This window comes from Suricata suricatta, chromosome 8 (assembly GCF_006229205.1).
Source record: "Suricata suricatta isolate VVHF042 chromosome 8, meerkat_22Aug2017_6uvM2_HiC, whole genome shotgun sequence".
Taxonomy (NCBI): domain Eukaryota; kingdom Metazoa; phylum Chordata; class Mammalia; order Carnivora; family Herpestidae; genus Suricata; species Suricata suricatta.
Window position 1 is genome coordinate 109,399,231 of NC_043707.1, and position 16,671 is coordinate 109,415,901.

The window sequence follows — 16,671 nt, forward strand, 5'->3', positions numbered from 1 at the left end:
GGCGTTGCGGTGTGGTCCTGGCCAGGACTTGTAAACGTCTATACATGCTCTTTCTCATCCCTGCCTATTAGTGTGTGCGCCCCACGAGGACAGGAATCTGTTCACTCTCAGCGCTTAGAACAACCTGGCATATGTACTCCTGTTAAGTCAGGACACCGGTTGGGCCACAAGCTTCCGTTTCTGTCACCTACACTCATTCCTGCGGAACAGCTAGAGCTTCCCCGCCGTGCAGCTTTTAAAATTAATGTGCTTCTAAATAATTGCTGGCTTCCCACATTTAGAATAAAATCACTTCCTTACATACAAAAGCCTGTATTACATCATCTGGCCCCGCATACCTGGAGCCAGATAGGTATGATATTCAGGCCTTTCTGTCCCTCAAGGTCACAGGTCACGGAGATCGATACTCTCTTTATAGTGTTAACTGTCTATAATACTCTTACAGATCTTAATGGAGGTAAGGGAGCGCTCCTTACAGTTCAGGTCTCAGCTCAGCTGTCACTCAGATGGGAACACTGCACTCAATCTGAAGTAACCCACTCTTTCAGATGCATCACGGGTTTATTTCCTCATGCCAGTCACCATCCAAAATTATATGGTCTGTCTCCCCACCTCTGTGTCCCTGCCACACACACACACCTTCCAATGTAACAGCATATGAACTTCATAAAAGCACAAATTGTCTTTGTCGGTCTTTGACAGACTTTATAGGCGAGCTGTAGTGCCTACTATTGAATAGCCCATAGCAGGAATTCAATAGATTCAATGAATTGAGTGAAAGAAGGTGACATTGGGCAAGGTTTGGAATGAGAGCATGTATCTGATATAGCTATTATGTCTTATATCCTTTGATCATTCTTTCTAGGTCAGAGGTCTGAGGAAGCAGACCTTTTTTATTTTTGGTAACTTTCCCTTTCCTTTGGTCTCCTTCTCTCTCTCCTAACTAAACAGGAGAAGAGTAAGGAGGGAAAGGGGCAGGAAGAGGAGAAAGAACTGCAGGAATCACCCTTCAATATAGTTTATACTATTTTATTTTATTTTATTTTATTTTATTTTATTTTATTTTACTTTTGTGTCTTTTATTTATTTTTGAGAGGCAGAGACAGCACGAGCAGGGGAGGGTCGGAGAGAGAGGGAGATACAGAATCTGAAGCAGGCTCCAGGCTCTGAGCTAGCTGTCTGCATAGAGCCCGATGTGGGATTCGAACCCACAAACTGTGAGATCATGACCTAAGCCGAAGCCGGACACTTAACCAACTGAGCCACCCAGGCACCCGGAGTTTATACTATTGTAAAATAATTTTTTAATTGCTAATATCCAATGTTGATGAGATTATGGAAAAACTAGTACATTCAAACTGCTAGTGAAAATAAATGATCATACCTAGCATTTGTTAAACAGTTACTAAGTTCTAAATACACACTTCCTTTCATTTGGTCCTCACAACTCTATGGGACCGGAATGACTATTGTTCTCATTTTATTGATCAAGAAATTGAGGCTTAAAGAAGTTGACTATAGAAACATTATGTTGACACAACTTTTTTTTTAAAGCAATGCGACAAGCGATATACCAAAACTATATAACATTTATATCTTCTGACCCAATTATGCCCATCTTTTCTGGAGTAACTCAAGAGAAAAGAGAGCTAAATTCACAAACACTTTCACCACAACATCTCAAATAGTGAAAAAGGAGAAACAACTTAAATGCAAATAAGAGAATTTATAGAACATCAACATGATACAATATTGTGTGGCTATTGAAAGAATAATTATGAAGACTTGAAATATGGGGAAATGTTTTATAGTATATTAAACTAAAAATCATGCTATGAAAATGAACATACAATATAACAACCATTTAAAATATGAGCCTTGGTGGCTCAGTCAGTTAAGCATCCAACTTCAGCACAGGTCATGATCTCACAGCTCGTGAATTCAAGCCCCACATCGGGCTCTGTGCTGACAGCTCAGCCTTCTTCTGATTCTGTGTCTCCCTCTCTCTCTCTGCCCTTCTCCCACTCGCGATCTCTCTCTTAAAAATAAAAACATAAAAAAATTAAAAAAATAAATAAAATATATGCATTTGAACAACCAGAAAGTAATAACTGAAAATAGTTGTGTGGAGAATGCAGGATTATAGGAGATTTCTTTTTAAAGTATTTGCTTTAATATAATTATGTTGTTTTTACTTTAAAAAAAATAAATAATACCCATGATAATGGGGAAAAATGCTCTGCTGAACAGAAACCTAATTAAGCCATTGAACTTAAGTCACTATTATTGATCAATACAGGGATATTTGAGGACATCAAATAAACTTGAGAAATCCATTTTTACAACTGGTTTAATAAATTTATCAGCAATTTTGAAGACGCCTGGTTGATGTCCAGTGAGGCTCTGTGGTAACTTTTCTCCATGTCATGTTCCACCTTCATGCCCAAGCTTTATGTTAGCAGCTTTGATCAGAATAGTTTTAGCCACCAATGATTTTGTAGTTCTGACTTTTGGTCTTGCTCTTGAGGGCAATGTGTCTCTCTCATAAAAGTCACATTTATGTATCCAGCGTCAGAATTCTATGAACATGAAAGAGACTCAGAGGACTTGGGGTTTGCCATTGCTTCTTCTGACTTACGTTCTTTAATCTCCTGAAGACTTCCAACTGACTATACCAAACCTGTTCCTGAAAAATTAAGAATGGACATATGTGAGGATTTTGTGAAAATAGGATGTCTTGGTAGCACTTTGGGGTGCTTTCAGTTTTTCACAACTGTCAAACACAAAAGAAACCAAATAATATTTAGTTTAAATTTATGTTTACAGATTACTTTCTACCTTAAGTCAAGATTCTGCCAGGTATAGGAGTGAAAAAGTAGAAAGAGAGAAGGAATTGGAAAAGGATTCAAATACTAAATATAAAACAAAATTACACACAAATGCTATGCTTTCTCAAGCCAACAACTTAGGATGAGCTAGGAAGCCATGAGCCTCAGGCATGCAAATGATTGTCTTGACTTTACTAACCTGGAGTTTGAAATGAGCAAGATTTTTTTCAATACTTCAAATTCAGGGATGTCACTAATTTTTATCTTCTAAAAGAAAAGAGAGGGTGAATATTTAAAATTCTAATAATAATCCATTGACAATACAATCCTAAAATTTATGCAGTGTATACATTTTTGGTTATAGATTTAATGCCCTCACTGTTAGGATGGCTATCGAGAGAGAGAGAGAGAGAGAGAGAGAGAGAGAGAGAGAGAGAGAGAGAGAGAGAGAGAGAGGGAGAGAGAGAGAGAGAGAGAGAGAGAGAAAACAAATGCTGGTGAGGTTGTGGAGAAAAGGGAACCCTTGTGCACAGTTGGTAGGCATGTACGTTGATGGAACCACTATGGAAAACTATATGGAGTTTCCTCAAGATATTAAAAATAGAAATAGCATATGATCCAGCAATTCTATTTCTGTATAGCTGGAGAAAATGAAATCACTGTCTGAAGATATCTGCACCCCTACCTCCTAGGTTCGAAGCAGCATTGTTTACAACAGCCGAGACATGGAACCTAAGTGTCCATAGACAGATAAATGGGTAAAGCAAATGTCACACACACACACACACACACACACACACACACACACACACACGGAAGGTTATTCAACTGTAAGAAAGAAAGGAAATCTTGCCATTTGCGACGACATGGATGGAACTTGAGAGCATTATGCTAAGTAAAATAAGTCAGTTAGAGAAAGACAAATGCTGCATGATCTTATATACATGTATAATCTAAAAAAAAAATCTTAGAGGTTAGATGTGTGGTGCTCAGAGATGGGGATGTAGTGGATGCAGGAATTAGGTGAAGGTAGTCAAAATGCACAAACTTCTAGTCATAAATTCTGGGGATGTAATGTACAACATGAAGACTATAGTTAACAATACTGTACTGTATATTTGAAAGTTGTTTAGGGAGTAGATCTTATAAAAGTTCTCCTCATAAGGAAAACAACTAACTATGTGCGGTGATAGATGTTAACTAATCTTAATGTGATAATCATTTTGCATTGTATACATATATCAAATCATTATGCTGTATACTTTTAGCTTACACAGTGAATGTCATGTCAATTACATCTCAGTAAAACTGAAGAACATAATCCTTAAGTACTTAAAGAATATTTGGTAATTATAAATCTTATACTTTTGTATTAGCACTTTCATTGTAAGCCAACTTTTTATATCTAATTTTATACAGGAATTACCTTATATTAGCTGATACAATCATTCCATTCTATTTACTTAGGTAAGTTTTCACTTAATATTCTGGTAAACATCTTCTGTCCCTTTAAATCATGGAAAAAAGTGTCTTTGCTTTGGTAAAATCTATGACTTTAAAAACCAAATACCCTTTCTCACAGGAACCGATCAACACAGACCAAATTTTACATACAATTATGGAGGCTTATTGATTCTCCTAAACTTGGACCTCTGTTTAACGTTTGATGCAGGCCAACTAGTTTCTGTAAGAAAATCTTAGTTATCTTGAAATAAATGAGAAGCTTTTATAAGGAGAAAAAAAACTAGCATTCAGAGAAATGTATAATGCATTAGAAATTTTACTAGACTGAGAGGTCAAGGCTTGAATTCTGGCTCTACTAGTTAGACTCTGACATGTCCTGTCACCTCTCTGAGTTTTGTTTCTTTCATCTAAAATGAGAGAATAACAGTACCTAATCTTTCAGGGTTGTTGTGAAAATTAACATGAACTTACCTAACAACGGGAGGAACTCAGTAAGTGTTCAATATAGAAACAAGTGAATGTATGTGTACTGGGAGGAAGAAGCTATCTTTATTGAAGGCCGTCTATTTGTCAAGTAATATACTAGGTAATTTATGTACATTATTCTAATTATTCTACTTTATCCCCCGTTGGCATCTATGAAATTAATTAATTAATTCTTATAATAGCTTTATGAAGATATTAACATACTATATAATTCACTCATTTAAAATACACAACTCAATTGATTTTAGTATATTCACAGGGTTGTAAAACCATGATGACAATCAATTTTAGAACATTTTCATCACTCTCAATATAAACCTAATTCCCTTTAATTATACCTCCTTATCCCTCAATACGTCAGTCCTAGGCAACTACTCATCTACTTCTATGTTTATAGATTTGCCTATTTTGAATATTTTATATAAATGGAATCATATAAAAATGGTGACCAGCTTTTTTCATTTCACATAATACCTTTAAAGCTCATCTGTGTTATAACATGGATCAAGACTTCATTCCTTTTTATGGCTGAATGATATTCTGTTATGTGGATATACCACATTTTATGTACCCATTCATCAGTTGATGGACATTTGGGTTCTTTATACCTCCTGGCTATTATGAATAAGGCTGCTATAAATATTCATATACAGATTTTTATGTGGAACAGCCACCTTTGAGCGTTATTACTTCACTTTACCAGATGAGGGAACTAGAAGGTGAACAAAGTTTCCTTTTCTCACACAGCTAGTAAAATGCTGAGCTGGGATTTGGCACATAAGGTGCAATGAGAAAACCTATCAAAAACACAAAGCCAGATTTTGGGAGCGGAGGATTCAGGAAAAGCTTTATGGAAGAGAGATATTTAGGTTGAATTCTGAGGGACAGTAGGAACAAGTAAAAAAAAAAATCTGATGTAGGAAAGACATGGGAGAAGGCAATGGAGGGAGAGGGATTTCCTGGAAGAGCCTGAAGCTGATTCCATAGAATTCAGGGACGCCAACAATGTGGAGCTCAGAGAGGAAAGAGGAACCAACCAAGGATGAGATACGTAAGAATGACAGAGGCCAGGTCATGGAGAATATGAAGACTGCATTGGAAAATGTGGGTTTTATTGTGCATTACATGGTTTTGAGTCATATGCTCTGAGTATATTTTGTAAAAACCCCTCTGGCTATACACTAATAGAACAACAGGACTTCAAAAGACAAAAGCCAGGAAGATGTAAGAAGGAAGGTAGGATGTGTCTTTTCCAAGTAAGGGAAATACACAATCCAGAGGGAGGAAACTTCAGAGTTTTGGGAGCAACCAAAAATAGATTAGTTTCATTTGATTGGGCTTGTTTGATGTCAGACAGGTATTGGGACTATGGAAAGTTCCTACGTGGCTTCCATTCCTCTGGCTTAGACATCAACAACTCTGAGAGCCTTCTCTAAGTGCCACAGACAGGCTTAGATGTCACTCTTCCTGCTTTCACAGCATCTTGGGCCGACTGCTATTATAGAACCTACCACGATGGATGCTAGTTTCTTGCTATCTGGTGTCACTCTCATTAGGGCTGAGATCTGTGAAAGCAGACAGTGTATCTCATGCATGATCATATCTAGACCATATGGGGATAGAATGAGGCCCATATTCTATATTGGATTATAATGCCTATGTATGTCTAATAATATTTGCTGAATGAATGAGATTTATCTGATAGACAAAGGAAGTCTCTGAAACTCTATGAGATAAAGTATTATGAAAGCAGGTAGTGCTTCATGAAGATTAGTCTAGAGGCTATGGCAGGACAGATTAGGAGGAAAGGTTGAAAGGAGAGGTGTTAAGTTGCTCCTGTAACCCAAGTGCTAAGTGCTTGGGATGCAAAGGGTAACATCATGGACATAGATCCTGCTCTCATGCATATATTTATAACCCAATAGACAAGAAAGATACAATTATAATACAGGAAGTAATATGGTCTCTTACAAGGCTGTGTCCCTAGTTACCCCAATACTCCAGAAAGGGAACCAGTAGACATGGGATATAATGAGATAGTGGCTAAGAACAAAGAACCAAAGAGAGTTGTTTTCAGTCCCTGCTCTTCTACTTCTACTTATGAGTCTTGGGCAATGATGTCAACAATCCTGTTGATGAGATGATGTACATAAAATGCTTAGCACAGTACCAGGCACATAGTAAGCACTCAACAAATGTCAAGTTCTCACCATTTTAGCCTTTGAGGTATTGCAAGGAAGGAAGGGATCTAGGATATATCTGATCTCAGGGATCTATATACTGGTCTGTTTTTAGCATGATACTCAATTACCAGGAATCAAGAGATATGAGAAATGTCAGTAGTAGCATATGACTCGCGCATATCATTTAACCTCTCAGGCTTTTCTCTCCCTCCTGTGTAAAATGAGGGGGCTGAACTGGAAGATCCTTAAGATTCTAAATTTAAAAACAATTTTTGAGTTGTTTTAACAGATATGAAGATGTCATAAGTTGGTACTTTTGTCACACATGAAACACTGAACTTGATGTAGTATAATCCTGACCCATGTCACATTTCTTATCTTGTTTGAGAATAATATTGTGGATATCAAAGCTATTGTTCTCATATGTACTCCATTAAGGCTCCAAGGCTCCAACTCACCACCTATAAGACTATAGTGCTTATTCACACATGTCTCTGCCCTTCTCTACTAGACTAAAGACCTCTGGAAACAGGATCTATCTTCCTATTCCTAGGACATAGTATAGTTCCTGAAACTGATAAATGTTTGTTGAATGAATAAGTAGAATAGTGAATGACTAGACAATCTTTTTAAAAATATGTATTAATTTAAGTAATCTCTACACCCAACGTGGGGCTTGAACTCATGACCCTAAGATCAAGAGTCACATGCTGTTCTGATTCAGCCAACCAGGCACCCATGAATGACTAGACAGCTCAGCAGTTGTAGCTCAGGCAAAAACATAAACTATTGGAAATTAAGCCATATAATCTGGCAGTTCTATTTAAAAAAATAATATTTTTGTTCTGTTTTATTTGAGAAAGAGAGAGAGAGAGAGAGAAAGAGCAAAACAGCGTGAGCAGGGGAGAGGGGCAGAGGAGGAGAGAGAGAATCTTAAGCAAGCTCCACAATCAGTGCAGTGGCTGACATGGGGCTTGATCCCACAACCCTGGGATCATGACCTGAGCCGAAATCATAGTTGGATGCTCAACTGACTAAGCCACCCAGGTGCCTCTGGCAGTTCTACTTTTGACAAAATCTCCAAAACAACTCACAAACCTTGGAAATAATCACCTTTTGTAGAGCAAACCAGATGTGGGTCTTATACTCATAGCAATAGTACCCAACAAGCAGGATCTACATAAAGTATCCCGGGACGAAACATTTAGGAGGTGATATAAGCTAGGGGAAAAAGAAAGCAGCCTCTCTCCTGGATTCAGAATGCAACTCTGCTCCCTGAAGTCCCTCTTGCTGACATTCACCAGCTAGACTCTGGACCTTCTCTGAACCTATACTCTTTGCCACATCTGTCTGGACTTGGCTACCTGTCTGTTTGGAGTTTTGTAACATAATTTCTCTGACTCTGGTTCTTTCTCTGACTCTGGTGTTCTCCTTAGGTTTGACTCCTTGCCAGACCAGACTAGCTTCATTTGCCACAAGGAGTCTCAGATTTGCTCATTTCTCAGACAGGGCTAAAATAGTCCATGGCAAACAGGGTTGTTGAGAATGAGGCATATATGTGAAAATATTTAATATTCATTCATTCTCAGATGTTTATGGAGCACCTGTCTGTAGATACAATGACATATGAGATACAATTCTTGCCCTCCTGGATCTCACCGCTGAGTCAATGAGATAGAGAAGCAAAAAAGGCAGTAATGACATAGTGTCAAGGAAGAAGCTATGAGGCATGCACAAATCGCATTGGAATCACATAGGATGAGAGCATTTAATAAAAGCTGACCCAATAAAGAGCAAAGCTGGCCAAGAGCAGTCTCGGTGTCTGCTGCCCTGGTGTAGCCAATGGGCCTCTCTGCCATAGTCCACCATGAGGCCAAGTACAGCCTACAACTATATGAAGTTGAAGGAAAGAGAGAGCATAATACCCTTAGCAACTAGGCTTCATATGAAGGACCCGATAGCCACACCCATCTTACCTCTCCTTTGTGAATCTGGATGCTTCCTATGATGTGCTCTAGGAGGTTGACCTGCTCTTTGAGCTGGAGACAGGTTTCATACAATTGCTTATTTTCTTTATCCAGGACAAGTACTCTAAGGACGGGATAAATCAGAGGAATAGCTAAAAATTTCTGTGTCATTACTAAAAACTCAAAACTATGTCCCACTTTTCACTAGCTCTGGGTCTTAGCCCACTGCCTAGATTTTGGAACCAACTTGGGAAGAATAATTCCTCCCATGTTCCCAGATGAAGCAGAAATCAATAAGCTTCTGGCCTGTACACAGTCATTAAATACACATTGAGAACAGAGACATTCCATATGCAACAGAGAAACTTAATGAAGGATATGATCCTATCTAGGGGTGGGACTGAAACAAGAGACTCTGCATCCCTTCAAGCAGTGTAGCTACACAGCCTGCACCTGGTTCTGAGCTCACACCCTCATCCAGTACTTTGTGGTAGCAGCAGGAACACAGAAATAGTAATAGCAGCAGCAGTAGTGGTAGCAGCAGCAACAGTAGTAACAGTGGTAGCAGTAACACCAATTATAGTAGCAGTGGTAGCAGCAGCAGCAGCAGCAGCAGCAGTAATAGTAGTAGTAGTGGTAATAGCAGTGGTAATAGCAGTAGCAGTAGTAGTAGTATTAGTATTAGTGGTAATAGTAGCAGCACTAATAGTAGTAGTAGTGGTGGTAGCAGCAGCAATGGTAGTAGTAGCAGTAGTATTACTAGTAGCAGCAGCAGTAATTATAGTAGTAGAAGTAGCAGCAGAAGTAGCAACAGTAGTAATAGTAGCAGTAGCAATAGTAGTGGTAGTAGCAGCAGCAGCTGCAATAGTAGCAGTAGTAGTGGTAGTAGTAGTAGCAGCAGCAGTAGTAATAGTAGTAGTAGTAGTAGTAATGGTGGTAGTAGCAGCAGTAGTAATAATAGCAGTAGCAGTAGTAGTGGTAGTAGTAGCAGCAGCAACAGCAACCATTTACCAAGTACTTACCATGCATTTAGGCACTGTAACCTACCCACAGAGCACTTAAAACTGTTCATGTATTGGCTCATTTTTTATTTTAAAATTTTTGTTTTTTTTAAATTTATTTTTGAGAGAGAGAGGGAGAGAGAGAGAGAGAGAGAGAGAGAGAGAGAGAGAGAGAGAATGAATCAGAGAGGGGCAAATAGAGGGAGACACAGAACCCCCAAACAATCTCCAGGTTGTGAATTGTCAGCACAGAGCCTGATATGGGGCTTGAACTCACGAACTGTGAGATCATGACCTGAGCTGAAGTCACATGCTTAACCAACTGAGCCACCCAGGCACTCTTGTACTGGCTCATTTTATTGATCCTTACAATGCCATGAAATTGATGTTGTTATGGAGCCCATTTTACATATGAGAAAACTGAAGCTCAGAGAAAAGCAACTTGTTTGAGGACATAAAACCAGAAAGTCATAGAGCTGAGATGCCAATCCAGATCTTTCAGACTTCTGAACCCGAGTTCTTAATCACTATATGAGGCTCACTTTCCAGGGCCATGGTTTATTTGGGACACACGATGGTACAATAGTTTTGATCAGAGATTCGTGTTTGAGTTCTGGTTCTGCCATTTACTTGCTGTGTGACCCTTGGCAAAAACCAAATCTGAGCCCCAGTTTTCTCATCTGTAAAAGGAAGAAGCATCCTGTAGAAGAAACTTACTCTAAGGAAAACATCCAAGTCCAATCCAGATGGCCAGAGTGTGCCCTCAGGAGGGCAAGATGGGAATATCATTAATATTAAGGCACAGGTAACAAGTCAGTTGCATAGGGAATGTCAAAATCAATGACATAGTTTGAGAAAGGCAATGGATTATATAGAGTACATGGATAGTAAAAGATAATCGAAGACTCTCCAGGTCTGCTCAGAGAAGCGGGTGCAGTAGAAAGGAGAGTTCCAATCTGTAGAGCAGATCTCCCCACAGACTGTGGTGCTGTGGGCTCTAGAGCTAAGCTACTGGGGCTCACACGCTGCGCTGTCACTGACTAGGCTGCCTGAGGTCCTGAACCTCTCTGGACTTTAGCTTTCTCACCTATGAAATGAGGCTCATCCCAGTGTCTCCCTCCTGGGACCGGTGTGAGGATTAGCGAGAGAGAGAGAGAGAGAGCGAGCTTAGAACAGTGCCAAGCCCATAGCAAGTGCTCAAAAAATGTTAATCATTGTATTTATTTATTTATTTTTGGAGACAGGGTGCAAGTGAGCAAGGGGGCAGAGAGAGAGGTGGGGGGTGGAGGGAAACGGGGCTTACCTGGGAGGGGCTTGTGTTTTACCCAAAGCAGGGCTCAAGTTCACCTGTTGTGGGACTCGAACTCACAAACTGAGATCATGACCTGAGCCGAAGTCAGATGCTTAAGGACTGAGCCACCTAGGTGCCCTTATTAGAGTCATTATTGGTGACACTATCTGTTAAGATCACCCCACTATCTTTGCCCTAATTCTGTGCTCCAAGTAAACTGACTGTAACTGAAGTTTCCTATAGAGGAGAGAGGGCTTGGGCTGGCTAATATGTGAAGCTTTCTCTGCTGCGGATACTTCTCATTACAAATTAATACATCGGGTATCCTACGGGTTTCATGAGTTTGTCACCAGTGTGAGCCTGTTCCTCTCTTGATCTCCCTTGATTCCATAGGTATCGAATGATACAAATGAGTGTCAACACACAAGGTGACGGTCAGAATGAGCATAGCTAGGCCCTCAGTCAGGTGATGCCTATGTGAGAAAGCTCGTCTGAATAGCCAATCCGCCTCCTCCCTGATCTTTTTCTCTTTAATTTCACAACTTTTGCATGAACTACTGGAAACAGCAGACAGCAAGCAACAGATATGAGAGAGGCTGCAACTCAAGGGATAGTCTCTGGAATAATCTCTTTGTTGAGGGAGAAGCATCTTTGCGGAGTTCTTTGCTTCCTCAGTCAGGACTGCACCTACCTGCTCTGGATTGAAGATAATATCCCTTCATTGTCCTGGATTTGGTTTCTTTGCTCTGTGACTTGTTCCATAAATTTCCTATTCTTTAGGAGCAGTGTATCATTTTGAGCAGTGCCCTGGTCCTGAAATTTCTCCTAGAAACAATAAAGTCCCTTGTTACTATAGCAGGAAGAAGAATTATAAAGGTGACAGTAAATTTCCCTTGTTGACTTTTTCTCTCCTGCCTCCTGGTCTGTTTCCACCTGTTTGTTGACATTGTCAGCTAGAGAGTTCTTCTGTTTATTTTGGTTATTTTTTTTTGTCGTGCATTTTTTTGAGTAATTAATCATTCTTCTGGGTTAACATTTAAAAATGTCTGAGCCCTCAATTTCCAGTAAGTTCCCAAGGCTCTCGTATGTATTCTAATACCATAGGTATCAAATCACTAACAAATACAACTGAATCCCCTGAAGCTCCAGTTTGCCATTTCCCATATAATATGTCTCTGTCTGCATTGTGGTGATAGTCTCCGTAAGGCAAAGGGAGGAAGATGGGCATTTAGTCCCCTCACTTGGCAAGCAGTGTCAGGATTTCAGTTGCCTTGGCAAAGTAAGCAAGTAAGCCGGCTACCGAAATATCCTTGCAAATGATCATGCTGAAGAGACTTCCAACTTGACCTCGTGCTTCATTTTCTACCAGCAATTTTCCCTGAAAGCAACAGGCAGTGAAGTTATAGTTAAAATAATAAAGGAGTGTATCTTGTGAAAACAACACTAAACTTCTTGTATCAAAAGAGTCAGTAGATATTAATAAATATCACTGCTGGGGAGGAGTTTAGAAGCTGAAAAGTGTAGAATTGCCCTCCTCATGTCACTAATGACTTGTCAATGTTAAGTGCCCTCACCCTTCTCTGTTCCCACCTGCTGATGGTGGGAGTGAGCGGGGTGGGAGAAGAATATGGAGTTGCTGGCAGATGGCGAATCACAGAGTTAAGAGGGGCAACTTTTTCTTCCTTCCTTCCTTCCTTCCTTCCTTCCTTCCTTCCTTCCTTCCTTCCTTCCTTCCTTTCTTTCTTTCTTTCTTTCTTTCTTTCTTTCTTTCTTTCTTTCTTTCTTTCTTTCTTTCTTTCTTTCCTTTCTTTCTTTTCTTTCTTTCTTTCTTTCTTTCTTTCTTTCTTTCTTTCTTTCTAATATAGATCATTCAGAAAAGACTCAATCTATTATTAAAGAATTATAGGAAAGGATATTACATTATGTTCTGAAACAAACCACTCCAAGTTTTAAAGTCCTGCATCTGGGACCCTTCAATGTCTAACAGTAATCCTGTCTGCTCTTATTAAAAAAATTTTTTTTTAGTGTTTATTTATTTTTGAGGGAGGAGAAGGGGCGGAGAGGGGAGACACAGAATCTGACACAGGCTCCAGGCTCTGAGCTGTCAGCATAGAGCCCGACGTGGGGCTCGAACTCATGCAGTGAGATCATGACCTGAGCCAAAGCCAGATAGTCAACTGCCTGAGCCACCCAGGAGCCCCTTTGCTGCTCTTATTTAAACACATTTTTGGTAAGGATTGAGAAGAACTCATCCCATGAGTAATACTCTGAAGTTACAACGGGATTAGAAAGGAAACTGAAAGGGGCAGCCTACTGACACCCTGCCCTTTGGAAATACCCTATTTTTTTTTGAACCAGAAAATCAGTACAGCTTCTCTAATAAAAGGATAAAATATTTGGAGAAATCTGGTTTGGATGTTTACAATAGTCAGAAGACTCAGCTGGCTTATCCTATAAACAGGAGGCTGAAGGAATAAAGCCCCAAAAAGTGGCACTACTCTCTGGAGACTTGGTGCTTGGAAAGGGAGCCCAGCTTTTTTGTGCTCATGGCTCGGGTCTATAAGCCCTAAACTAAGTAAAGGCAGGACCTCCAGGTGTGTAGCACCGTGGCCTAAGAAGATCTCACATCAATCTTCTCTAAGGTATTTCCTATTCCATTAACAATTTATCCTGTGAACTATGCAGCTACCAATTAATTAGGAGAGCTTACATACAAAAGAGAAGAAAATAACACCTATGGGAAGTGGTATGTGTCAGGCACCACTTCAGGCATTTCATATTTTAACTGCACAAAAGCTTTGTGAGATGGGGATCAGCTCCACCATTTTAAAGACGAGGAAAAGGATACCCAGAGACTCGTGCAAGGTCACAGAGCTTAACAGGGCTGGATTTTGCAGCCACGTCTGTGTAAGGCCAAAGCCCACAGCTCCCTTTCAAGGGCAGTAAGCAAAAGGGCCAAGCGCTCTTCATTAGCCTCTGCTTATTTACCATCCTCAATGTACTTCCCGGAGGCCTGCCACTCTCTGGGTAGACATGTCGGGTTTCTGGAACTGCTGTAGCGAGTAACCCCAAACTGGATGGCTTCAAACAACAGGAAGTGATTTTCTCATATTTCTGGAGGCTACATGTTTAAAATTGGGGTGCTGGCTTGCTTAGCTCCTTCTGGGGGTTCCATGCCTCTCTCTCTCAGCTTCTGGTGTTTGCAAGGCCTCCCTGGTGCTCCCTGGTGGAACTGCAACCATCACCACGTGGCCTTCTTTCCCTGCACGTGACTGTGTGTGTCTGCTCTTCTCCTACGACCACCAGTCACACTGGATTTCGGGCCTTGATTTCGGGCCAACTCGAATCCACTATGAACTCATCATAACGAATCCCAACTGAAAAGACCGTATTTCCAAATTAGATCACACTCTGAGGTTCTGGGTACACACACATTTGTGGAGGACACTATTCCACCCCGTGCAATCAGGGGGGAAGGGAACACGTCTGCTGAAAGAAGGGGCTGCTTCTGTCACATGAGCCTGGAAGTGGAAGGCAGGCAGCACAAGAAAGTGATAACGCAGAATATTTCTGGTGGGCCCAGGAGCCAGGGTTGCTCCTTTCTTCTGTATACTTTTCCTAGTTGTGAGTCTCACCTAGAGACTTTGAAACTTTGACAATGTGGTGCCCACATAGAAGGATACTGCAAAATCCACCTTATTTTTCTCTCTCACTGTAGTGTAGAGTATCAGGAGGATTTTCTTTTTAAATTAAGAATCAAACATTGGTGACCCATCTGTTATAATCCAAAAATGTCTCGTGTGTGTAGTCTAGAATTCTTAACCACACCGTAACAGCCCATGGAATGACTGAAATTGCATGAATTCTTCTGGAATCCTTGGCACGCACAGACCTGTGAGTATTTTAGGAGTGAGGACAGAGTTTTTCGAGGTTCTGAAATGGGCTGGGGACTCTCAAGAAGGGAAAGCATTCCTGGCCTAGTCAGCTGCTCTCCACTTAGAATTCATGTGGTTTGATGATCTCAAGACCATTCTGCAGTCAATTCCGTGCCATTTGCCTCATTTTCTGCTTGCCTACTGGTAGGTCACAGGGGCAATGGGACAGGGATAAAGAAACCAGGGATATTTAGAAAAAGGCGGGAAGACCTCCCCACAAGGATTGCTAAAGGAATAGGGGTCACTTATTTTCACTGCCATTTAAGACAGACAGGAGTCTGAGGCACGACGAGGGCAGTGTGGGGTAGGAATGAGTTCCTGAGCGTGGTTTGGAAGGGGATGAAAGAGAAGACAAGGCACTGCTCCTGAGCTAGAAGTGCGGGTATTTTCAGTGTCTGATTCGGTTCAGCATCCCCATGAGTCTTACATCGTTTTTGGCAGGTCTTAAAGGATTGCCACATCGAAAGAAGCTGCAAAGAAAAGAAGTGAAAACCTGGGCTGCGAGAGGGCACTGGTGGACTGCAGCCTGAGCAGGCTCTCCCGCACAGGCTGGGCAGCAGCGCCTCGGGGGGCTCATGCCTTCCTGCCCACCTTTTCCATCTGAGACTGCAGCACTCTGACTTCATCTTTCAGCTGCTTAATTCTCTTGTCTCGCTGTTCTACTTCACTAACAAAATGGTCCTTGACTTGTTGAAGCTTGGCTTTATGGTGGTGACGTTTCTTGATGTAGTTTCTGTAAAAGTAAATTTCTATTTATTTATTTATTCTTATTTTATTTTATTTTTTGAGTTTATTTATTTTGAGAGACAGAGAGAGAGAGACAGTGTGTGTGTGTGTGTGTGTGTGTGCGCGCGTGTGTGCGCGTGCGGAGGAAGAGGGGAGGGACAGAGAGAGAGGAGGAGAGAGCATCCCAAGCTCTGCTAACAGCACGGAGCCCAACATGGGGCTTGATCCCACAAACTGTGAGATCATGACCTGAGTCGAAATCAAGAGTTGGAAGTTCAACCGACTGAGTCAACCAGGTACCCCAAAGGAAATTTAAGTAGAGGCCCAGCCGAGCACTGTGCAAGTTTGTGTTGCTTCCTTGGTGTGTGCATGCCTCTCTCAGGGGTCCTCTTCTCGCTCTGTCGAGGCCTGCGACCAGATGTGGATACTTGTCCTGCCTCACTCCTGCACAGGACTTCTTGCACCCAAGTAAGGGAACGGACCATGGATAACCTCTTAAATAACACCGCCTTTAGTCATCCCCACCTCAGGAAACGCTCCTTGACTTCTGACCCCTGACATCTAATTCTGAATCCTGCTCCATGGAGTCAGCTGTTAACTTAAGTTTCTAATTCTTGGCTATACTTGTGGACAATGATAGAAGCCACTTCAGTCTCTGGTATCTGAGTCTTCCTCTCAATCCTTGCCCCAAGTCTGGACTTCTGAAGGCCAGTTCTATGTTAGGTTTCTGCTCAAGACTCGAACTCGGATTCTGACATAAATCGAACTTACTGCCAATAAGCACCTGAAA

General features: G+C 41.0%; 1 protein-coding gene across 1 annotated transcript in view; it reads right to left on the reverse strand.

The window, feature by feature from the left end:
- Positions 1 to 2,332: 2,332 nt before the first annotated feature.
- The window catches only part of CCDC30 (coiled-coil domain containing 30), a 66,875-nt gene continuing 52,536 nt past the window's right edge, over positions 2,333 to 16,671 (reverse strand). The window contains exons 12-16 of the mRNA XM_029949895.1: positions 15,747 to 15,888; positions 11,912 to 12,045; positions 8,938 to 9,052; positions 3,028 to 3,095; positions 2,333 to 2,686 (exon numbers count right to left, since the gene is read on the reverse strand). Coding sequence (XP_029805755.1) covers positions 2,644 to 2,686; positions 3,028 to 3,095; positions 8,938 to 9,052; positions 11,912 to 12,045; positions 15,747 to 15,888 — 502 coding nt within the window. The 3' untranslated portion in view covers positions 2,333 to 2,643. The remainder of the gene's footprint in view (positions 2,687 to 3,027; positions 3,096 to 8,937; positions 9,053 to 11,911; positions 12,046 to 15,746; positions 15,889 to 16,671) is intronic.